This window comes from Cicer arietinum, chromosome 3 (assembly GCF_000331145.2).
Source record: "Cicer arietinum cultivar CDC Frontier isolate Library 1 chromosome 3, Cicar.CDCFrontier_v2.0, whole genome shotgun sequence".
Taxonomy (NCBI): Eukaryota; Viridiplantae; Streptophyta; class Magnoliopsida; order Fabales; family Fabaceae; genus Cicer; species Cicer arietinum.
The window spans coordinates 58,713,021-58,738,254 of NC_021162.2; the positions used below are offsets into that span (position 1 = coordinate 58,713,021).

Genomic DNA, 25,234 nt, shown 5'->3' on the forward strand with positions numbered 1-25,234 from the left:
AAACTGTTCTATTCCATACATCATCAGCCTTCGTTCCCATTTCGAAACTAGATGTATAATCACTTGTCGAGGAAAGCAAACATGGAGTTACCTCAAGCTGTAAGAACAATGATTTTAGACTCTAATGTATCATATGTATTGCACTTTAATTAGAAATTCATCCTTTCAGGTTGCAATTGCCATAAGTTTACAGAGTGAAAACAGTACTTACGTGCCTTAATCATTGGCAAAGACCTACATATTATCTTGAGAATATTTTTTATTAACGGCTAAAATTCTAGTCTAAAATAACCCTTGCTCCACTTACCCCACAACAATAACAGATATTGGTAAGTTTCTCATATTTGGTGTATTTGTTACGATACATCATATGATGATTCTAAAGGCAAGAAAACATGAATTAGCTCAAACAAAATAAGTGCAAAAGTTGTCAAATTAACGCTTACACATCTATTTCCTTAAAAATTTGTAAAAATAAGAAAATTAAAGTTGAAGAACATAAATTACACTTCACTAGATGGACTACGAAAGTATTATGTAACTTGAAGGCTTTCCTGATTGTGGACACTTACATCATTGAATGATAGCAAATTGAGCCAAACATTTGTACCACTCATAAGAGAAACTTGCCGTTCTGATGTGTTTCCTCCAAAAATGACAAAAACTTTTTGAGCTCCTTCACGGTGTGGAAATGACTTATTAAGCTCTGAAGATTTTGATCTGCTTGAAATCTGACCTGATATACCACTGACTGATGCAAGATTTGGAAATCGCAAGCAAGCATGGTGAACAATGCTCCTAAGGATGTTTGTATGAGAAAAACCAACCTGAATAGCATAGAGAGCATTTTCAGGCAGTGATAAACATGAATTATCCATAAATTAATACACAAAAACAAATTCATATATTTTGTCATCTAGAAGTGCTTGAATGGTGCCACATTAGAACATGCTGCTTGAAGTATACATGAAAACATGACACAAAACAAAACATTTAGTCCCCTACAAACAGAGAAGACAATGGTACAGTACAAAATATAAAAGGTCTTAGAAGAAACACACTACGACGAGAAGGTCGATTTAAAAGAAAAAGAAAACTCTAAACAGAGGCCAAAGATCAATTGCAGCCGCACATAAGTATAACATATAAATACCTTATGACATGTAGGGAACTATGACACTTATTACAAGAATTGTGAGGCAGACACATAGAGAAGTACCTTAGAAGCTTGTTGAAACAGAAAACTTGTTTGTTCCATACCACTGATCTGAAATATACAATGAATATATATTCAGCAACAGTGAACAACCAAGGTCGGTAGTAAAACTCCTTTCTATATTCATCCCAAGAGAGAATCATCTCACCAGGTTAATGTCAGTGAATACTATAGTACCAGATTCAGACCTTCCAAACTCACTTTCTGAAGATGATAGCTTACAACCTGAATCAGGCAAAAACCATCCATCAATTCGTGCAAAATCTTGCAGGCAAAGCCGTTGAAATAACAAAGACGCTCCTTTGCGAATATTCTCAATTACAGCCAAAGGAAATCGAGGTGGAGTGTAATAAGCAACCTGTAGAGAATAGATGCTTCACTGGATTAGAAAGAAAGTTGCCAGTATTGTATGAAACCAAATACTAGTTATACTGAGATTGAAAGAAAAAACACAAAAGTCACTTCCTGCATCAATTAGAATATCAGCAAGCATGTGTATTGCATCTCGTGTGAATATATAACACATTTACACTACTACTGACCTGTTGGGTTGGAAGGTACTTCCTACGGTAATTAAATATTGCATCATTCTCTTTCACGTCATTTGCACCAAGGAATTGAAGCTCCACCTGTTCATCTAAATACAGTGTCACTACTCTGTGAAATAGTCATTAGGCAATTAAAAATTAAAATTTCCATATTGCTATTTTTTGAGAAATTTCACCCCGACATTGGCAGCTACAGAACTTCAGTTCAGTTATAAATGTAACTGATCCCAATTATTATCACAGAATTTTGTTCTACAAGTCATGGGCAATTTACAGCCTTGAACAACAGTCCAAAGGTGGTATAAACATTTAAGAATTGCTGTGAACAAATAAGAAATCTCATGGGAAGAAAGACAAAATATACCTCGGTAGGAAGTAGTGCAACAGGACAACGATCTGAACTAGATCCTACATCAAGGACAATGGCTGTAAACTCACTCCCTCCTTCAAGAAATATTTCTATTAGCACTTTATCATCAATTCCCTATCACATTCAAAATCAATGACCAATACCAAAGTTAACATATATTGTGTGAGAGGTATGATTCTAGTCAATTTGCACTCCTAACTTTTCTTTATATCATTCAATTTGATGTGCCTGTATATTCATCGAAAGGATTATAAAAGTGTCTGCTTCTATTCAAGTGGCAAATTGACTGAAAATACCTTAGACATAATTTCATTGGCTTTCACTAGAGAATCATTTACACCGTATGCAACCCCAACACCGATGCTTGAGCCTCCAATTGTTGGTTTTACCTGAGACGACAAATTTTAATTCTTCAATAAGCAGCACAAACTGAATCACAATGAGTTAAGAATGAATCACTAATTACTAAACCAAATTAATCAAGTGCCTTACCACAACTTTCCCCACGTCAGGGTCCAGCTGGTTTTTCCTAAACCATTCTGATAGTTCTGATTTGCTTGTTTCATACCCCTATTTGACATCATAATGTTATAATTTATATATTCTCATCGTATGTAAGTATGAAAATGTGGATGAATGATGTTTAAAGACAGAAAATACTTTCACAAACACTTAACTATGGATGTAATCTAACCGAAATAAATATAGATGAACATTAAACTTGCAGCATACAATTAGTGGATAATTAAAACATTAGAAGATACACGCTACATATAAGTAGTAATCACTTCAAGGAGAAAGAATGACCTTGTCAAAACATAACTTTCAATACCTGAACTAAGAAACTGGGCACTGTTACAAATCCATGCTTTCTGAGCTCCAATGATGCTTTATACTGAAAAAAATTATGATAATTAGTGCTAGAGGTATAGTCAAGCCTGAAAGTAACAAAAGCTTACTAAAGATGGTGGCAATTTAAACTAAATTGAAGATGTCCAAGTTTTGAAGTTTTATATAGTGTTTCCCAATTACTTTCTCATATAGAACAATCAGCATCCCAATAATTAACAAGTCTGTACTGCCTAAATACTAAGTGAAACCCCTAAAATCATGTAATTTAGAAAATGATTATTTATTAAATGTCTAGAACCTAATCTAACTATTACTATGATGGCTATGATAATGTAGTAAACCAAGTTTAGAGCTTAGAATTTATATTTTTCGCTACATTCCAGTTATGATAAAGAGCACAAAATTCATATACAAGAAAATACATGTGCCCTTTACCTTGTCAAATGCTTGGCAGCACTCACTTGATCCAGTGCCAACAAATGGAACATTATACTTTTCCAGCAATTCCTAAAAATATATATCACATAGAAGTATCATTTAGAAATACATAAACTAATTATCACCTAGAAAAGATCCTAACATCCAGAGATATTGTACCTGAATACCACCATCTTCACCAAAACGACCATGTATAACTGGAAACACTATGTCCACGGATGCAGCTAGATGCTCTGCCAAGTCGGCCAAAGTCGGGAAACTTTGGGCAAGGCTGCAAATTTAATAAGTGGTCATCTTTACTTCACGAGTTCAAATGTAAATTATTTCATACTACATTCATGGGTGTTTATTCCTTACTATATTTTTTTTATGATATTTATTCAGTGCTTTGAAGGGAAAATTACAAGAAAGGAATTACGAGTAATTATTCATTAACCACTCTATGAAAATCCCTAACCAGTTAAGTATCTAATTATTCAAATATTGGAAATACTTTTACCAAGACTTATTTATTGTGATTTGTCCCTGATATTGAAAGGGTTTACTAACCTTTCAAGTTTAAAATCAAAATCAGCCGGGGTGTTGGAATATACCTGTAAAAAAAAAAGAAATGAAAATAAGAATAATGACTTGGATTGGAGAAACAACATTTCCTTTTTTATTTTACTATGTTCCCATTTTACTTTAAACTTAATAGTAGAGCCATGACTTTGAGTTTTTAATGAAGAAAGTGATCAACTCAGTAATAGAACATTGAAACAACACCTTGACCAAATAAAAAAAGAGAAATGAAAACAGATAGTTCAAGAACCCAAAATTTGATGGGTTGAACTAGAAGCTTGCAAAAAAATTGCACCATATATGCGAAAACAAGACATAACCAAGCCAGAGGTGATGTGCTATTTAACTTATTGGCATTTACTGGGACTAATAAGGAGTTATATATATATATTAAAATTTTATTCAAAACGAAAAAGTATACTGTTGGTATATATAGTGTTAAAACTATATATTGTTGGTTATCTGTGACTTCACTGACTTGTCCAGCCTTGTATTGGTTCAAATCTTTGAATATCTAAGTGATCATATAGGAATTTCTCATACCTATATATGGCTATCAGCTTTGATAAAACTATAGTTCAATACAAGATAAAAAAGGAGGTCATGATTCATGAAGCACAATTTTGGGAAACATATATTACACTAACCTGAGCAGAAGAAATTGCATGAGCATTGAGATTGCTATCAATATAATAGCAACTCACGAGTAAATCGTCTCCCTGTCAAGTAACAAAAAGAAAAAACAGAGAGATTAATAAATATGTATTGGATATTAGAGCATCTACAACGGGAGTGAAAATGAGTTCGTCCGCCAGTGTGTAATTACTTAACTTCCAGTTTTTTGTGGGTTCACCGTTGGAGTTGTGCCAAGGTGTCATCACGGTAGTGTCAGGAAGGAAAGGTGCTTCATAGCAGTTACCTTTTTTGTTTTGTTTTTTCTATCTACTTTCACAATTTAATAATAATATAATTATAACTGTTACCTTTTATTAATTTATTAATAATAATAAATTTTATCATTTTTTATTAATTTATAGCCGTTAACTTCTTTTTAATTTATTAAATAATAATAATTTTGTAACCATTAGCTTTTTTTAGTTAATATACACCGTTAGCCTTTTTTTTCTCTTTTAATTACGATTGTTAACTCATTAATAGAAACAATTTGTTACTCATACTTTTTCTTCACAATTTTTGTTACAAAAGTTTATTAAAATTTTTATTAAAGTACTTTTTTATTTATTTTTCCATTTAAATTAATATTTTAAGTTATAATAAAATTAAATATTAATGTATAAATTAAAGTAATGGAATATAATATGATTTTTTAAAAGTTAAACTGTGAAAAATGAATGAGTTGATTTAAGGTGATGTGGCATAGTAGAACTTGAATCATGTTGAGTTCACCGTTGGAGTAGAAAATGAGTGAATTGCTTCAAGATGATGTGACACAGTGGACCCCATCTAAAGAACCCATATTGAGTTCACCGTTGTAGATGCTCTTAGGTATCATGTCCCACTTTACTAAGCTTGGAATAATTTTTAAAAATAAACTAGAAAAATTATTTTTTACCTAAATGAATGATCCTCGTCTATTTACGATATAACATTAATTACTTTTTTTATCAATTGTACAATCTAATTAATATTATATACATCATTTTCAACTTTGTATTAATTGTAAATTTGTAACCGTGAATACACTTGATAAGAATATTTTATCAAAACTAATATTTGAGTGATTTAGTCAACAAATCATACGTGATCGTTAGAAATTACAATTAACTCAAAGTAGGTTTATTTCCTTTGTTGCCGTTAATGACCACCGATTTTCTAACACAAAATACTGAAAATAAATTTAGAAACATTCCAAGGAAAGAACAGAGATTATTAAATGAAAATTTAATTGAATCAATAAAATTAAAAGAAATTGTGTGTACCTGTAAGTGATCAAGAACTGATCGAGCAGAATTGAGGGAAATCCCACGCTCAGCAGAAGGACCACCACATATCACACCAACTCTCACCACCTTCCCTTCGTCCTTTCCCTTCTCAACCACTCCACCGTCAACAACCACCATCTCGCCAATCGAAGCACGTGTAACGGCACTTGAACGAGTGGTACTGCACGTGCTAAGCATGTGCTTCAATTCCACGCGCTTCGGGGAGTTGACGGATGATGACGTCAGAACGCGAGCAGCACCGAGGAGTACCGCGTTTTTACGACGGATAATAGTGGAGATTGAGGAAGTGCCGGCAATTGACGGAGACGTGACCATTAAAGAAAGGTTGACCAGTGAAGTGAGTGATTTTACTGTTTAGTTTAGTAAGAGTGGGAATATGGTAGACGGTAGTAATTATGAATGATGATGATATGATCTTATACTGGGTATATCTGTCGATAATCGCAATTCACATATAAAAATGCAATTTGGATTAACCAGACAATTTCTGATTAAAATAGGTTTGTATTTTTGTTAATCAATTTGATTAATACTTCGTTATACCGTCAATTACACATAAACATTTGATCATTTAAAATGTTATATTATTGGTAAAGTTTAGTTGTTATATATTATCGGAATAAAATTTTTTACATTGTGAGTAAATAGATAATTTATAGGAATAATTTTAGACTGAGTTATTATAAAAATCAGAAATTTTTAATGATTTAATAGTTGTAAATGAATGAAAGTGTGAAATTATTTTCAATTGATAGTGTATATGAATTATATGTTTACAATTAACTATATATTTTAATTTTCAAAGTAACACATTTATGATTTATAGAAATATAAAAAAGAATAGTACACCTAATAGAAAAATTAATTTATAAAAAGTTATGTAAGACAATATTTATTATGAAGAAATTAAACAATAAATAACAAGAAGAAAAAAAAAGGAGACAATAAAGAAATTGATTAATTAACTTTTAATTTCTGTAAAATTTTGATTTTAATCTCTGTAAAAAAAATTTCACATTTTTTAGTCCTATAAAATTATTCTAAGGTTATTTTAGCTATCAGTAGAACAAACGTTTGTCAACTTTTAAATTTTTAAATTATATTTTGCAATTATGTTTAGAATATTATTAAAAAATTATCTATACAAATTAAAAAAAATTAACTTTAAATGAATTAAATATAAATTTTTTAAATAACGTATGTTCAAGATAAAAATTATTAAAATATAAACATATAAATTGAATTTGAACTCATTTTTTATACATGAAGTTTTTATAGTATTATAAAATTATATAAAAAAATTATTCAAAAATATATATTGATATTTCAGATATTAAAAAGGTTTGTATAATATTTTTAAAGACTAAAAATTATGATTATTTTTTTACAAAAGGTAGAAGAAAAAAAATTATAGAAATTAAAAATTTATTTAAAAACAAGAAAACAGGAGACTGATATCTCAACCTAACATGGCCTAGAGCATCTATACTAACAAATTTTGACCAACTCATTTTGAGAGATTCTACTTAGTTTAGCTAACTTAGCTCGTTTTCTTTATAAAATATATATATATATATATATATATATATATATATATATATATATATATATATATATATATATATCAAAGCATATTTAGCTCCTTCACTGTTTTCTTAAAGAGTATGTGGGATGATATGAAAAGATAAGGCTATAAGCTTTTGGATGAAGTGAATTAAAGAGGCATAAGGTGATTAGGGTGAGTGGAAAGGGGTCTTTAATTCCTCAGCAAAAGCAGTTGTATTGGGCTATTCACCAATATTTCTATGCTTACCTTCTTGTATTTTTACCTATAATTATCAATGAAATGAATTAAGTTGTTTTCTTTATAAAAAAAAAAAAAAAATTAAAGTGCAATTTTTCTTAGCAAAAGCAATTAAAGCGACATATTGGTGTATAAGACCCACAAAAAAAAAGTGACATATTGATGTCGTGATGCGAACAAGAAGGCAAGGATATGAGCGTCTGCATGACGCACAACATCTTTTCATTTTTTTGGGTTTTATTAAATGATTTTGGGACGGCATAAACAAGTCCTTATATTATATCTTGTACAAAAAACCATATCAGTGATCATCACAAACATTATATAACAAAATGTTTTACAACATAATGATACATATTGAGTTATTCACTTCTGTTTTAAAATATTTGTTTATTATACTTCATTGATTGTGTCTAATATAACACCCTATTTGTTAACGTAATAACATTTTTTTACTAAAACCCTATTTGTTAATTTTTTTAACTCCAGTTCAAGAATATAAAATCCGTGTAATTTGAATTTATTATCCACTTGATTTCGATTATTTGATTTAAAAAAATTTATTGTTACATTCTATCAAATAAATAAAAAATTGATCACAAATAAGTCAGTTTCTCTAAATAATGTTTTGACCGATGATTATGATTAATAACAGATTAATGTTACAATTTAATTGTCATGCATTATTATTATCAATGTAAAAAATTTATATTGTTGAAAAATTATAATAATTTATAAACATAACTTTAGAAATAATTTCATAAAAATAAAATATTTATAATAACCTAACGATTATGATACATTGATAGAGTAAAAACACTTAATATTAATAGTGAACATCAAATTAATTCATTATTCTAATAAGAGGACACTTTATATGGAGTGGCTATTGCTACTTTCTGTTGTCTTTTTGCAAAACACAGCATTTTTGTTAATCAATTAACCTTATATAATATGTGAACCGGTTGTTGACCTGTGTATTGCATTTAATGGAGCGTCGTCTTCTTTTTGTCTTCTTTTACAAATAGGACAATCGTGTCGTGCACAAATGAAAACGACACCATTTTAGTTGTCCAAAACAAATTTCTTTTAGTTGGTATGTCGAACTTGAGTATTTATTTTTTCTTACTTTTGTTATCAGTAATTTTGTAGCTCATTTCTTTTTTATTGAACTCTTTTTTTTTCTTCCGAAATGGAAAATTGTAGTCAACCCAGCAATGAATTTGGTAGGATTATTACTAGGTGCAAGAATTATCTTTCTTATCTTAATAACTTTAGGGTAAATTTTGTTAGGAGAAAAGTCAATAGCGTTTGCTCATTTGTCAGCAATAACATATTTGTTTTATATAATCTCATTATTATAGATTACGTTCCACCCTGTATTAAGTACATTATTTTGAATGAAATGTAATAAGTTTCTTTTTACCAAAAAAAAAAAAAGAAATTCTATCGATAAAGTTCAAGACTCAAACTCCAAAAATTAATGTAAATACTTATTTTTCAAACTAACAACTTTTACAAATATATATATATATATATAATCCATATTGTTTCAAACATTATATATATAATTAATTAGTTAGTTATGGTTCGAGATAGTAACAAAAATTAATTAAAAGGTTACTGTTCATTAATCACTATAAATAAGAAATAATATATCATTAATCACTTTCTTACAATTGAATGTGATCTTTATCACTAACATCCTATGATTCTCAAGTCTCAACACAGATGAATTGTTTGATTTAGTATAAGTATACAGTGTTGTCCAATTGGAGGAGTGTTTTGCATATTGGTCTTTTGTAGTTTATGCTTGAGGGTTTGTGATGCAAAATGTCTAAACATATTGCACTTTCACCTCATCGTGCTTATAAACCCTTTTAGTCTCCTATTTTATACAATGTGAGATTTTATTATGTGAGTTATGGTAAATAATACAAAAAATGTCTATGAACCATACAAAAGATTAATAAATTGTTAACTAATCATCTTATAAGTCAAAACTAGTTTAATGCAATACAATATCTATTTATATGAATGAAATCAACAAACCACATTCAATGATTGTCGTGATAATCATCGCTTACCTCCTTTAAACTAACTAACGATTAACCCTTTTTTGTTCTTATAACTTGATTATTTCAACATTATATACGAAATTTTTAAATATTTTATTTACTATGGGTATTAACAAGCTCTTTAGAAAATGAAACTCTAAATGCTTAATACATTATATTAAATACATTATATTAGTGATGATGAATTTGTGAAAACAAAATCAGATATACTATATAATACACCAACATAATATTGATCCCTTACCGCTAACATATACAAAGTTGGAATAACTTCATTGGCCAAGAATTCAATTCTGATTCATTCATGTCAAATCATCTTCTTCCATCACTTTTGCTTCCAAAGCATCCTTAACTCTAGATAAAAGGGTTGACTTCCAAGACTCCTACATAAGAATCGGTCACAAGCAACTTTAAAAACATGTAGAGTTTTATAGGATACAAGAGAATAACAATCCGATATATATGTCTCTTGGTAAAACTGAAAAAACATGTTTTTGGCTACCTCTTGAAGATTGCAAAATGACCATTCAATTAAAAGTAGAAGAATAGAATTAACTTTGTATAGTATGAATCCACCGTTTATTTTGTGAAAACATTTTCTAATATTTTTGTTAACTTTACTTATTAATAAAGAGATAAGAGGCTTTTGAAATGAAGAAAATGTGTTCATTTCCGAAAACAATGAAAATGACAAAAGAATTGTTTTCATAAATGCATCATCCCTAATTAGCATTTCATCTTCTCTCCATCACAATAATTCATTTCAAAAGTCTCAAATCTACTTATTAGCAAGTTAAAATGAACATATTTTAGGAAATGAAGACCAAAATATATTTTCACAGAGTAAACTGATCCTAAATGTTGCGCAAGATATTATCTTGGCCAAGAGGTGCAAATAGCATTATTATTCTTACTAATGACAGCAACAAATCAAGTAGAAGATGAGCCTTGGTAGGATGCAATGCTATTCTAAAATCTCTATGATGCCAAGAAACATACAGAAGAATATAACTATAGTATACATAAAATAATTCCAAGAATACATGCCGGCGACAATGGTGATAAGGTGTACTATACTTTGTAGTATGACATGAAACACATGAATAATGCAGTGAAGACACTTAGGTACATATGCTAAAACTAACTAATTAATATATGTGGAGGAAAGTGCAGAGGAAGGGGTAAGAAATAAGGTGCTATATTTAACATGGTAAATTTTGATGAAGGGATCTATCACCACTGCTTCTATATGTTAATCAATTCACATACCAAACAATGTAAACACCATTACTCACTAAAATTTCACACACATGGGGAAAAAAAATACTATAATACCAGTTTTTGTTTTAAATAAATTACAATAAAGATGAAAAGCCAAAAGACTTAGATAAACAATAAGGAGATACTTATTACTTGGGTCTTGGGATAAAGAGATATACCAAATGGGTTATGCTTTCAAACTCCTTGACTACTCGAGTAAAATTCGCAACATCTTCCTTATCAATTGATGCAGCCAAATCCTGAAATTCGATAATAACTTTTAAACGACAAAAAAAATAAAAACAGCGATCAAAAAAAGAGCGTGAGAAAAATAGCAAGCCAAACAAGTACTAAGACAATTTTTCTTATGGTGTTCAAGGTGACAAGAGAAGTTATTCCAAACAAACAAAATTTCATAGCTAATATATCAGGGAAGTTCTACCACTTACAGCCAGAAATTTGTATTCGCGAGTTCTAGAGAATGTTGGATCCAAGTCCTACTTGATGAAAATGAAAATATGTTACTTAAAAGTATGACTATATAAAGTATTACTTCAATATCAAGAAGATATATTAAAAAGAACCTCGTAGCGCTCCAAGGTGTTGGTAATTGCAACAATATCCCCTTGACAAAGATGACAAAGGCCAGAATTAAGAAGATACCCTCTGACTCCATATTTCAATAAATTGTTGTTTAGAGATTGTTGGGAAATATCTTCATAAATCTTAATTGCCTTCTGATATCTGGTAAATATCAAGAGTAGATCAATGTAATCCAAGTTTTTATGACTTCTAACACATGTCATCGTTAATCTTTGTGCAACTGAACTATTACTTGGTATGTATATCGCTAGACAAGGATAATTTGAAGCGCACTATTGAAAATCGCATTGAAGGGAATAGAAAGAGAAACACTAACTGATGAAGTTGAGCTGAAAATTGTGCAACTTTCTGTTTGCACTGGATCCCAGAGGTTGTTGCATCACCGTTAAAATCGAAAAGCTCAGCAGCCCTCTCAAAATATGATTTAGCATGCTCGAAGTCTTGATCAAGCTCGTATAACTCACCAATTTCCTAAATCCACAAAGACAAATTTAAATCCTTTCGAAGGGTTTAATCTCCTTATCAAAACTTCAAAAGTGAAAATTTAACGGTATGCGGTAACAGCAAGAGCATAATACTAACATAACTACATGTATATGAAACAGTTGTCAGATTGGGGGAATAGAAAAACAAAGGCACATGCCAACAAGCTTATAAAAATATTTAGAACTTGGATGTGGCGTAAAGGAGGTTCGAACAATCACTTGGCAGCTTTTCACCCTCCACAACTCAATCTGAGTTTAATGACAGTTATTACGCCACTAAAATTAGAAAATAACTTTTGCAGGTATTTATTTATTAGTATATATGATAGTAGGATCATAAAGGAGATTAATGCTATTTTGTATTTTGGACAGACAATACTCTATGTAAGAGACTTGATCTCTGTGGGACAACAAGTACACTGCCATAATTTTTGTAACAGGAGAATTAGTCTCTTGAATTGTTGTATTTTCTGTAATTTTGTTTGATTCAATCCTATTTTCTTTTATTTAAATTTGTGTTCTTTCATTATTCAAGCCTATTTGCATCTCAGTTGTCCACACATGTATATGTGTGCATAAAAACAGAAAGTACCTTGCAATACTTTGCAGCCATGATTTGCCGACCAATTTCTGTGAAGATAGTCACTGCTTGATTTAAGCATGTAATAGCACCTTAAAACATCAAAACAGAAGCAACAAAAATCATCTAAGCAATTAGAGAGAATACAAATGGAGACAAAGAAACAAAAAGAGAGAGAAGTATGTAGAACACTAGGGTTTTGCTTAGTGTGTTTGGTTCTACAGCGATAAAAAAGCGATTTTGGTTAAAGTCAGTTCAAATAAAAATGGTCTATGTCTGAATACATTTATGTACAAGTGAGTTGAACAATAAATTGGAGTGTAAAATCATATTTGGAGTCAAAAGCTACAAATCTTAGTTTCAAGTTAGAATCAATTCTAGATATAAAATCAATTCCAATCGCGACATCGTCCAAACATGCCAAAATCAATTTTATGTGTCTGGAATAACTTTTGGTTCACGCTACCGTGAAACCAAATACACACTTAATCAATAAATCTTAGCATTAAAATCTGTTTAAGCACCTTTTCTAGATGTTTTCTTGTAGCAATGTGAAGCATCTACATAAGCATTAGCAGCATCAAATTTGTTATCTGACTGTACTACACACAATTGCAAAAAAAAATGCATTTTTATTATCAACAGCACGAAAATTGGCATCTAAAGTAAAAAAAATAAAAAAAAATCATAGTAAGGAACCTTCAAATGACATTTAGCTGATTTGATGAAGATTGAAGCTGCTTTGTCCCCTGAAACAAAACACACCCATTAACCAAACCATGAATACACACTCACTCACACTAGAAATTACCATGATACCCCAAAGTAACAAAACAGAAAAAGCTTGAAGCTTTTTGTTCTTGGTAATGAAAAAATAAATACCCAACAGTTCAAATACTAAAATTGACGATTTAGGATTTCAAGCAAAGTGAAAAAACATGATGGGTGACGGTGGTTATGAATTATGATGCATGAAGCCAACATAACAAAATAGCCACACACACAAAAAAAAAAAATTAAATAAATAAATAATGATAAGTAAAAGAGCGTGAGATAGAAAGAGAAATAAACATGATTTAGCGAGTTTAAATGATTTAGCAGAATTGAGGAAAAGTTCAGCGGCATCTTGGTAATTGGAATCAAACAAGCCGCAACAACAAATGAGTTTGTTCTCCGCTTTGTTCGCGAGTTGTTGTCCTCTCGCTATGAGATCATCACCCATTGGATTGCAACAGAAGGGATGCTGCTGCTGCTTCACATCACTCCTCAATTTATATACAAAATTGTATTTAGGCTTTATATATATCATATCACTCCTTCCAAATGTGGTTTTTTATTTTATCTTCGGTAAATATTTTTGTTTTGTGATCATATCTATTTATTTTAATTTTTGTAAAATTAATTTTTATTGAAATCGATTATTTACGTGTAGGAGAAAACAACACATAGCTCTGAATGTTAAACGTACCGATAGAAGATGTATGTTAACAAAATATTATATATCGTAAGGATTTATTATAATAAAATTTAATTTTATAAAGAGTTAAACACAAAGTTTCAGACATAAAACAAACAAAAATATATTTATAAATATAAAAAAATAAATTTTTTAGAGAAATTAAAAATAAAAACACTTAATTGTATTAATTAATCATATGTTTAGCTCTTGTATTTAATAATGTGGATTTCTTGTAAATTTTTTTAAAAAGATTATGGAATAAATATTTTTATTTTATTATCTAATCAAATGTTATCGTGACATTATTTTTATTATACTTTAATAATAAATATCTATTTTAATAAAAAATAATATTAAATATCTATATGGCATGAACTAATTGCATTAAATTATTTTTATACTATTTATTTTTCGTTGTTTAAATAAAATCATTTTTGTGATAGTACAATGTATTGAAAATACATAAACTTTAATAAAATAGTTCTATTTGGAAATGTATTAACTATCGATATCGATATAAGAATTGCAACGGCTCATGAAGTACAAAGGCCAAGGGCATTTGATTCTTTATTAAGATTCTTTTTGTAAGGATTGTATCCTCTTTCTAATGAAATCAAAGAAGCAAGGAATACAAGTAACAATGGAATGATTATTGTGAATTAAAAATAAAAATAAAAAATAAAAAGAATGTTTATTGTCTTTTTGGGTTTCACTTGCATTACTTCCGAATGAAGAAAAGGCAAAATAATTTGACAACTCTTTTTTTAAAAGCAAAGGATGCCTCGCGAGGACCACTACCAACAATTTATTATTATTATTATTATTATTATTATTATTATTATTATTATTATTATTATTATTATTATTTTATTATATATTATTATTATTATTATTATTATTATTATTATTATTATTATTATTATTATTATTATTATTATTATTATTATTATTATTATTATTATTATTATTATTATAAAGTTGCTTCTAAGGTGCACTGCCATCATAAGTAGTCTATCATGCATTAGATTTATTAATCTTCGCTCAAAGTGGTATCCGATACTCTTTCTGTAATGTTAAACAATTTTTAGAGGAATGGTGTTGGGAAACTTGTACCACAACTAAAAGGAAATTAACCTATTGAAACCAATTGTGGTTTTAGAAACAAGTTTAAGTTTGATGAAGATGACAATGGAGAAAGAATAAAGCGGGACTTGTTGTACAAAGGTATTATAACATAGAAAATTAAACACTTTTATGTTTAAATTGACTTGTGTACTTAACTTTCATTTTAAATGAAATATCTTCTTCTTTTTTTTTTTTTTGTTAATTAAAATTTATTGTCTATTTCATTTTTTACATAACATATCTTTTGACAATAATGTACTTTATTTTCCTTATAATTTTATCCGATGACAATTGGGGAGAAAATTATGAGAAAATGTTATATAATGTTAACTACAAATATCTAAAACATAAGCATTTTTCATGGATACAATTATTGGGGAAAATTACATATATAAATTTGCTATGCATACATTCCGTTAGAACTTAAAATAGAATTATATATGCTCTTATGATATTCACATGTCTTAATTATACCTGATAATATAAGCATTAGCTTATGCATATTATGTGATGGATGAATTTAGAAAATATTTTTGTCGCACTAAATTTCAGCGGGAGTTTGAATTTTTCTATAAAAATATAGAAAATTGCTCATGAAATATATGTTTTTGTTATCATAAAAAAAATCGTTGAAATCAAATTTTGATGATAGTAAATTGATGAGATCAAATCCAATGCTTGTTGAAACGTGCAGATGATATAAACTAAAATCTCTTACCTTCTTCATTTGACCATACCGGTTGGTGGACATGGCTAAACATGACAATATGTTTGGTGCTAAACAAACACTTATTTTTATTACATATATCTAGTACACAAAGTAGATATTGTTTGTTTATAAAGTATTACATCCGTTTTAAGAAGGAAAAAAAAAGTATTTATTTAATACCACCGGAAAAAGAGTGTTAATGCATTAAATAATATTTAACATATGAGGCATATTTAAGTGTTAATATATCTATTGTGAATCATCTAACTATATTTAATTCATTATCCTTTTTGATTCTAGACAATAGACATCCTTCCTTTCTCTTAAGAAATGAAGTATAATTAATGTTTTAATTTTTTTTAATCTGTTCAATAAATATGTGTGAAAAAAAAATTGTCCTACAAGTCTAATAATATCATATTATTTAATTAATTCAATGGCTCTAAGCTACAAGCCTACACCTTAACGTTTCTAAAAAATAAGACTAAAATTTTCTAGTTCAGAGTCAATTTAAAAATACATGTATGTGAAAAATACTATTATATTGTCCATTTTTTTTAATCATCTAATTTTCAAGGAACATAATTCTATTAACTCATAGTTTGATGGGAAAGTAAAGAAAGTTTAATGAAAAATTATTTCAATAAAAATTCGAATTCGAGTTCTCCTGATCAATTTATTTTTAACTGAACTTCATTAACTATTTATGATCAATAAGTTGGTTGTACTATTTTTATATTATTTTGATGTATGTACATTCCAACATAAATCATAATATTTTTTCTTCTAAATTATACATCTGATTCTTTAAGTTATTTTTAGATTTTCTTTTGATTTCTTAAATTTTTGTTTTATTTTAGTTTCTTAAGTTGAAAACATTAGATACTTTGATTTCTAGGTTATTGTGGTTCCATTTTAATCTTTTAAATTATAAATATTAAATACTTTGGTATCTTAAGTTGATAAAATTATATATTTTGGTTCCTTAAATTTTTAAGTTAGAAACTATTTAAAAAATGAAAGTGTATAATATTTGTAACTTAAAGAATCAAATTGTTTAATATTTGTAATTAAAAGAATTAAATTAAAACAAAAATAATTTAAGATCAAAGTGTGATCAAAGTGTCTAGACTTATGACTTAGAAAACCAAAATAAAAAGGAACAAAATTTAAGAGATAAAAATAAAACCTAAAAATAAATTATGAGATCAAAAGAACAATGTAACCATTTGTTTAAATCTAGATATCTATTTTCATATTTATGTGGTTTTTTAAAACATAGAGTAAGTGAAGTTCTTCTAAAATTGTACCCAAAAAAAAAAAAAGTTGCTCCAAAACATAAGCTACAATCATCAGCCCAATGTCAGTTATGTTGAGCTGGTGCAATAAAATTTTAGCAATTTACTATCTGCACTCCCTGTTTTTTCTAATATGTTTCTCAGACAATTTTTTTCGTTTACCCAAAAGTATTTCTGGAAAGTTTTTTATTTTTACTCCTGAAAGATATAATTGCTACCTTTCGGAGAAGTATTTATAATTTCATAATATTGAAGTTTTTCAAAAAGTATTGTTATCTGGCCTGTATCGCCCATTTTCCTCATAAAAAATTGTGGCATATATCTAACTTTTATTTAAATCAGACCTATATCTAATTTAATAACTAATAACCTTAATACAATGAGGATAAGCTACAAAAATTATAAATTATAAAATTTATACCCAATATATCAAATTGGATTGTTAATGAGATCCCTGCAAAGACGGGGTGAGGAAGAAATTCCCTTCGGGGGCAAGGACGGAAATCACACCTCCCGTCACGTGGAGTTCTGTTCCCAAACAATTTATTAAAATACTTTATATGTGTATAGATATTAATAATTTATGAATTTAATTGTTTGTATCACAATAACTTTTTTATATATATGCGTCTAATCAAATTACTTAATAATGCCACATTTTTAAGTTAATGATTAAAATATCTCTACAAATACATATTTAACATATTCTGTTTGGTTGCATGTGTAAAACAAATTTACATCCTTGAAAAATTAATCTCATATTTTATATATTATATTTATTTGTCATTTTATATGGACTTTTTATTAATTAAAAGTTATTAACCTATCAACATGAACTAAACGTATAGACATAAATATTTTAAACGACTAAAGAGTGTGATTTTTTTTAATGAAAATATAAATAAAATTCAAATTTTTTGTAGAGATAGAAAACATTGCTAATCCTAATTAAAAAGTCTGACATAACCTAATATGCATGACATGTGGTATCAAATTAACTCTAAAACATTTGATGAAGAGATGTAATATTATACTTTATTAAACGGATGAAAACATTTAAGTTTTTATAGATCTACTTGACTCAACTCGAATCTCGTACAAGTAAATAATTAAGAGTAAATAAGAGTTTTACGATAAATCAAAATATTGAAAAACATCTCTAAGCACTTAAGAATTTTCCTTTGAGAATCTCGAAAGTCTTATATGTAAACCTCCACTATTAGACTCTAATTGTCGGGTTCCCAAGACACTAAGTTTGTTAGACTCTATCACTATGATAAACTGCACATAACACTAGGTCGCATAGCCAATCACTTCTTTTCCTTTTCAAATGGACTACGTCAATCGGTAGGTCATACATATTCATATTCGAGGAATGTACCGTGCACCCCACAGTTTTACCTCCCACCCCCCATATTTTGTTATTGATCAATCTACCCTTTTTTACCTTATATAAAATTCCTTAGTAAAGTTACTACACTCTTTTCTCACCCCCACTTTCGAAAGTTTTCCAAAAAATTCTATTATTCAAAAGTTTCAAACTTTCGAAACAATCAGAGGTCAGATTTCAACAATACTTTCGAACCTTTTGTCAAAAATCCAAAGATTCGAAATGCAATTTTCCCAGAAAACACAAAACCTTCGAAACTTTGGTTAAATCTGAAAGATTCGAAGCTTTAATTTGATAAAACCTTTGAAACTTTGGTTAAATCTGAAACTTTCGAAGCTTTTGTTTGATGAAACCTTCGAAGCTTTGGTTAAATTCGAAACTTTCTAACCCAAAAAGTTCGAAACTTTGGTTGAAGATGAAAGTTCCGAAACCTAGTTTTCCAGAAATTTCGAAAGTTTTCATCAATGTGAAAGTTTCGAAAATTTCAATTTTTTTTAAATTTATCATTATTTATATATATATATATATTATCATTTATATTTATTATTATTTATATTCATTACTATTTTTGAAAACAGGTATGGGTAGAGTTGAGGTTCCTGCCTCAAGAAATATAATAGATTCTACAGACAAATTCATTACCGATCAGATATTAATATTACTGATAATCTATCATGGATAAATTATTTATTATAACTATATATTTGATGTTTTATTTGAAACATATTTTGTAGGTATTTCCTTCACAAGAATCTGTGTTTGAATGGGCAAAAACCATTGGAAGAGAAAATGGAATTTTAATTGTCATCATTCGTTCAGATAAAGCAACCGGAAAGAGGGGAAGAAAAGACAAATTGATTTTGGGATGCGAAAGAGGTGGAAGATATAAATCAAAATCAACAGTAACTTGTTCTCATAAGGAAAATTGTCCGTTTACTCTCAGTTGTATACCGTTAAGTGTCGGTGAAGGATGAAAAATTAGTGTTCGTTGTGGAACACATAATCATGATCTACTTGATACTGTAACTGGTCATTCTTTTTTGGGGTGTTTAAATGAAGAAGAGAGGAAATTTGTCAATGACATGACAAAGTATAAGCTTGCCCCCATATTCATCCTAAATGCTTTGAAAGAGAGAAATAAAGCTAATCTGACAATTCTAAGTCAAATATATAAAGCAAGGAGTACTTATCGATCATCGTTGAGAGGTTCGTACACAGAAATGCAGCATCTGTTGAAGTTAATACAACAAGAAAATTATGTGTATTGGACAAGAAGACGGGAGAATTCTGATGTTTTGAGAGATATATTTTGGACGCATACTGATTGTATAAAGTTGTTAAACACGTTTCATTTTGTTTTGATATGTGATAGCACATACAAAACAAACAGATATCGGTTACCATTACTTGAAATTGTCGGTGTCACATCTACTAGTTTGACATTTTCTGTTGGGTTTGCTTATTTGGAACAAGAGCGACAAGATAACTTCATCTGGGCATTTGAAAAGGTACGACAGTTGTTCAAATCTGAGACTTTAATTTCTAAAGTTATTGTGACTGATAGAGATCTTGCCATGATGAATGCGATTAGTGTTGTGTTTCCTACTTCAATACATTTGCTATGTCGTTTTTATATTGAAAAAAATGTTGGGGCAAAATGCAAACAATATGTGAAAAAGGATAGACAATAAGAAGTAATGGATTTATGGAAAAAAATTGTATATTCAAGTAGTGTAGAGGAGTATGATCATCACCTGCAACATTTTGAGCTAGTGTGTGCCGATATTATTCTTTTTGTTGATTATGTGAAAGATTCGTGGTTAACACCTTACAAAGAAAGGTTTGTCAATGTTTGGACCAATAGAGTGATGCATTTGGGGAACACAACATCTAACATGTATTTTTAAATTTGATTTGTTTGTTTTAGAAAATATGATTTACTAGTTTATGTGATTTATTTTAATTTGTATTATTTAATTTATTTGTAGAGTTGAGTCTGCCCATTGGAGATTGAAAAATATGCTGCAAACTAGTTTGGGTGATTTGTGTAAAAGTTGGGATGCTGTGAATATGATGTTGAAGAACCAAATATGTATCATTCAATCTTCTTTTCAGAAAACCATCAAAGATGTTGAGCACGGGTATAGTTCATCATTCTTTCAAAGTCTGCATCATTGTGTATCAAAGAAATGTTTTATAAAAATTGACAAACAGTTGCAGAGAGTGAAGATTGTAGGTACTGACAAAACAATATGTGGTTGCTCAATCAGAACAACTCATGGATTACCATGTGCTTGTGAGTTGGCAAAGTTGCAGATATCTGGTAATGTTATCCCTTTAGATAGCATTCATGTTTTTTGGAGAAAGTTAAGCCTTGAGAATGAATTTGTGGATGAAGAATCTTTATCAGATTATGACTTTTTAGAAGAGCTAGAAGCAATGAAAGCGTACATGAAGAAACACGATATTGCAAGTCAAAGGATATTCAGGGCTAATGTGCGTGAAGTTGTATTTCCACATACAACATCAATACTTGCACCACTAGAGAAGGTGAGAACCAAGGGATCAAGTAAAAAGAAGAAAGAATTTGATACTCCTCGCGATCCGTCATATTGGGAGTATGTTGATGCCTCTCAAGAATCTGCAAAACAACCATCTCAACGTTCTGCAAGGCAACCATCTCAATCATCACAGTATTCTGCAAAACAACCATTTTACACACATTTTCCTACTCTTATACATCCGTATATTGAGGAGATAATAGACGTGGTGGCTGATGGAAATTGTGGGTTTCGCGCAATTGCAGCATTGTTAGGTTGGACTGAAGAATCTTGGCCTTTAGTTCGAACACAATTGGATAAAGAGATTCATCTACATCAAGACCTTTATGCTAATGTGTTCGATGACAGTGTTGAATCAGTGCGTAGCTCATTGAACATATCAGGATTGGGTGCTCAAGGACAAGATAAGTGGATGTGTTTTACTCCTCGCGATCCGTCATATTGGGAGTATGTTGATGCCTCTCAAGAATCTGCAAAACAACCATCTCAACGTTCTGCAAGGCAACCATCTCATTCATCACAGTATTCTGCAAAACAACAATTTTACACACATTTTCCTACTCTTATATATCCGTATATTGAGGAGATAATAGATGTGGTGGCTGATGGAAATTGTGGGCTTCGCGCAATTGCAGCATTGTTAGGTTGGACTGAAGAATCTTGGCCTTTAGTTCGAACACAATTGGATAAAGAGATTCGTCTACATCAAGACCTTTATGCTAATGTGTTCGATGACAGTGTTGAATCAGTGCGGAACTCATTGAACATATCAGGACTGGGTGCTCAAGGACAAGATAAGTGGATGTGTTTACCAGACTTGGGTTACGTGATAGCAACACGATATAATATCATATTGGTGTCGTTGTCTCGTAATCTGAATATGACATTTTTTCCGCTAAACAAAACACCTCCGTCAAAAGAACGTTTACTAGCCATTGGATTCGTCAATGAAAATCATTGGGTACAAGTAAAATTTATTAGTGTTTATTAAATTAAATTAATTAGCATTGTTTATAATATCAGCATTGTTTATTAAATTATATTTATTATTGTTTATGATATTAAATTAATTTTATTAATGTTTAATATTTTATTGTTCAGATCAAGTTGAAGTCTAATTGTCCTTTGCCACCTATCTCACGAAAATGGAAACACATTGATCTATCATTTAGCAAATCATCTTGTATTTCATTAAATGAAGATTAGAATATATTTTGTACTTCATGAAATGAATATTATAAAACGATTTGATCATTTACGTTGTCATTTACGATAATCTCAAAATAACACATTCGATAATCTCAAAATATCTCAATATATAAATATTCAGTCATACATAACACAATAACACAATAACTAATCGTCATACAAGCGACATAATTCACTCAATATTTCATGAACTATATGGTCTTACCATATTTAAGGCCCTACGTGCAAGCTCAGCTGCTCTACGGTCTCTAAGATCTCTAGGGTCTATACCAGCATGTGCAGACGATGATGGACCAGCATGGGCAGCAACAGTAGTATGTGGACTCGAAGGTGCAACGGTGGATGGAGAGAGAATCAGAGGATGTGAAACACTAATGTACCATGCATAGTAGTCTGCAGTGACCTCTCCAGGAAAAGTCGCAACAGGATATAGTCTCCGAAAGGTCTCTACAGATGATCTCATAGTACTCTGCCAAACCCAATCTATATTGTCCGGCATCAGAGGAACGTCACGCGGAATGCACTGAATACGACTAAACTGTCGAAGACATCGCTCTGGCAAATATGGGACTGAGACTCCACCACATCGAAGATATCCAGAAAACATCGAAATCGATACAAACGGATGATTAGCTCGATCATCATCATATGGTGTAAACACTACATCCTCGAGCAACAACCCATCAAGTCTCCGACGATATGCCATCAATCCACATTCAACAACATGTTTTGCAGTCCACCTACATGCTCTTGGAAGATGCGCAGGAACCGCTCCTCTATCACCCCGCTTACAGATCCTAGGGAAGTGCTCGTAAATCCAACACTGCAACATAATTAACATAATAAAATAACAACGTAATAAGTAAATAAATAATTACATTAATAATTAAATAAATAAACGACACAACTTAATATAAATGATATACCTGCAGTAGGCTCATGTAACCTCCCAGCTGTCGAGTGTCGTGGATAGCTCCATCTCCCAAGTTGTCATAAAGGAAAACTAATGCCGCGGAAGCCCACGAGTAGTCTCGACAACGATGTAAATCAATAAAAAAAGAAATGTATTTCGCCTCAACACGCGTATGTGTTTTATCGGCGAAAATAGTGCAGCCAACTAAATGCAACAGATACGTTCTAGCCGCACACTCAAACTGGTTAGTTTGAATGAGACGGCTATACAAATCACGCAACCATTGCAATCTATATTGGGCACATTTATTATAACTAATCTCAGCACATGCTTCCTCCCATGTTGCACCTAACAATCTATATTGTCCGGCATCAGAGGAACGTCACGCGGAATGCACTGAATACGACTAAACTGTCGAAGACATCGCTCTGGCAAATATGGGACTGAGACTCCACCACATCGAAGATATCCAGAAAACATCGAAATCGATACAAACGGATGATTAGCTCGATCATCATCATATGGTGTAAACACTACATCCTCGAGCAACAACCCATCAAGTCTCCGACGATATGCCATCAATCCACATTCAACAGCATGTTTTGCAGCCCACCTACATGCTCTTGGAAGATGCGCAGGAACCGCTCCTCTATCACCCCGCTTACAGATCTTAGGGAAGTGCTCGTAAATCCAACACTGCAACATAATTAACATAATAAAATAACAACGTAATAATTAAATTAATAATTAAATAAATAAATGACACAACTTAATATAAATGATATACCTATAGTAGGCTCATGTAACCTCCCAGCTGTCGAGTTTCGTGGATAGCTCCATCTCCCAAGTTGTCATAAAGGAAAACCAATGCCGCGGAAGCCCACGAATAGTCTCGACAACGATGTAAATCAATAAAAAGAGTAATGTATTTCGCCTCAACACGCGTATGTGTTTTATCGGCGAAAATAGTGCAGTCAACTAAATACAACAGATACGTTCTAGCCTCACACTCAAACTGGCTAGTTTGAATGAGACGGCTATACAAATCACGGAACCATTGCAATCTATATTGGGCACATTTGTTATAACTAATCTCAGCACATGCTTCCTCCCATGTTGCACCTAAGTACTCATGTGCAGCTCTTGCATCATTATTAATATTCATATTCAAAGGTGCATCAAAAAATTTACCATGCGGTGAGATGTGAAGGAGAGTCGCGACATCGTCTAAGGTGATAGTCATCTCTCCAAATGGCAGATGAAATGAGCTGGTCTCTTTGTGCCATCTTTCAACAAATGCGGATATCAGACCAGCATCAACCATTGTGAGGTAGCCTGAAGATAGATGCATCAACCCAGATTCCTGAATCCAATGCTCTACAGGAGCTGGCATAGGAACTTCCGCAAACTTCTTCAGTTTCAATCCGTGAGTACCTTTAGTGATCCACGATCCTGCGAGTAATTACATAACAATTGAGATTAATTAAACTTAAACTTAAAAATAAATATAATTAAACATTTATATTAATATATAATTAATTAAATAAACTTAAACTTAAAAATATATATAATTAAACATTTTTATTAATATATAATTAATTATAAATGTAAAATAAATATAATTAAACATTTATATAAACATACAATTAATTTAATAAACTTAAACATAAATAAACAAATAATTAAACATTTATATTAATATATAATTAATTATAAATGTAAAATAAATATAATTAAACATTTATATAAACATACAATTAATTTAATAAACTTAAACATAAATAAACAAATAATTAAACATTTATATTAAT

At 30.2% G+C, this 25,234-nt stretch overlaps 3 protein-coding genes across 5 annotated transcripts in view; 1 reads left to right on the plus strand and 2 right to left on the minus strand.

Moving 5' to 3' along the window:
* LOC101513878 (uncharacterized) overlaps window positions 1–6,455 on the minus strand; it is an 11,718-nt gene extending 5,263 nt beyond the window's left edge. Inside the window, exons 1-14 of one of the 2 annotated variants that reach the window (XM_004492468.4) lie at window positions 5,926–6,440; window positions 4,633–4,704; window positions 3,974–4,017; window positions 3,584–3,695; window positions 3,422–3,493; window positions 2,967–3,029; window positions 2,627–2,704; window positions 2,431–2,523; window positions 2,129–2,248; window positions 1,759–1,845; window positions 1,365–1,574; window positions 1,220–1,267; window positions 573–827; window positions 5–97 (exon numbers count right to left, since the gene is read on the minus strand). In XM_004492468.4, the coding sequence (XP_004492525.1) occupies window positions 5–97; window positions 573–827; window positions 1,220–1,267; window positions 1,365–1,574; window positions 1,759–1,845; window positions 2,129–2,248; window positions 2,431–2,523; window positions 2,627–2,704; window positions 2,967–3,029; window positions 3,422–3,493; window positions 3,584–3,695; window positions 3,974–4,017; window positions 4,633–4,704; window positions 5,926–6,264 (1,686 nt within the window). In that variant the 5' untranslated portion in view covers window positions 6,265–6,440. Of the gene's footprint in view, window positions 1–4; window positions 98–572; window positions 828–1,219; window positions 1,268–1,364; window positions 1,575–1,758; window positions 1,846–2,128; window positions 2,249–2,430; window positions 2,524–2,626; window positions 2,705–2,966; window positions 3,030–3,421; window positions 3,494–3,583; window positions 3,696–3,973; window positions 4,018–4,632; window positions 4,705–5,925 lie in introns of both variants that reach the window. The other variant, XM_073365881.1, reaches the window with a different exon arrangement.
* A 3,496-nt stretch (window positions 6,456–9,951) lies between these two features.
* Window positions 9,952–14,106, minus strand: LOC101514222 (alpha-soluble NSF attachment protein-like). 2 transcript variants are annotated; one of them, XM_012713579.3, is made up of 9 exons: window positions 13,831–14,106; window positions 13,459–13,508; window positions 13,284–13,361; window positions 12,772–12,851; window positions 12,011–12,165; window positions 11,676–11,835; window positions 11,541–11,588; window positions 11,271–11,351; window positions 9,952–10,214 (listed from the first exon to the last, which is right to left on the minus strand). In XM_012713579.3, exons 2-9 carry the CDS (start codon window positions 13,469–13,471, stop codon window positions 10,134–10,136), a joined length of 696 nt encoding a protein of 231 aa, XP_012569033.1. In that variant the 5' UTR covers window positions 13,472–13,508; window positions 13,831–14,106; the 3' UTR covers window positions 9,952–10,133. The 2 variants fall into 2 exon arrangements, with proteins under 2 accessions (XP_012569033.1, XP_004492526.2); XM_004492469.4 differs by having other exon boundaries at window positions 13,284–13,356; window positions 13,831–14,104.
* Window positions 14,107–19,320: 5,214 nt separating this feature from the next.
* LOC140919833 (uncharacterized) lies at window positions 19,321–22,507 on the plus strand. Its single transcript, XM_073366491.1, has 4 exons — window positions 19,321–19,335; window positions 20,955–21,752; window positions 21,888–22,262; window positions 22,403–22,507. Exons 1-4 carry the CDS (start codon window positions 19,321–19,323, stop codon window positions 22,505–22,507), a joined length of 1,293 nt encoding a protein of 430 aa, XP_073222592.1.
* Window positions 22,508–25,234: the final 2,727 nt, after the last annotated feature.

Bases quoted from the DNA above. Each gene is read 5' to 3' on its own strand.
- LOC101514222 (XM_004492469.4), bottom strand. From the start codon at position 14,068: ATGATATATATAAAGCCTAAATACAATTTTGTATATAAATTGAGGAGT. The intron at 11,589-11,675 runs GTTCTTTTTAAT...TTCATCAAGTAG, and splicing joins ACACCTTGGAGCGCTACGAG to GACTTGGATCCAACATTCTC. The intron at 11,352-11,540 runs GTAAGTGGTAGA...ATCGAATTTCAG, and splicing joins GCGAATACAAATTTCTGGCT to GATTTGGCTGCATCAATTGA.
- LOC140919833 (XM_073366491.1), top strand. The intron at 21,753-21,887 runs GTTGATGCCTCT...TATATTGAGGAG, and splicing joins ATCCGTCATATTGGGAGTAT to ATAATAGATGTGGTGGCTGA. The intron at 22,263-22,402 runs GTACAAGTAAAA...TTTATTGTTCAG, and splicing joins TCGTCAATGAAAATCATTGG to ATCAAGTTGAAGTCTAATTG.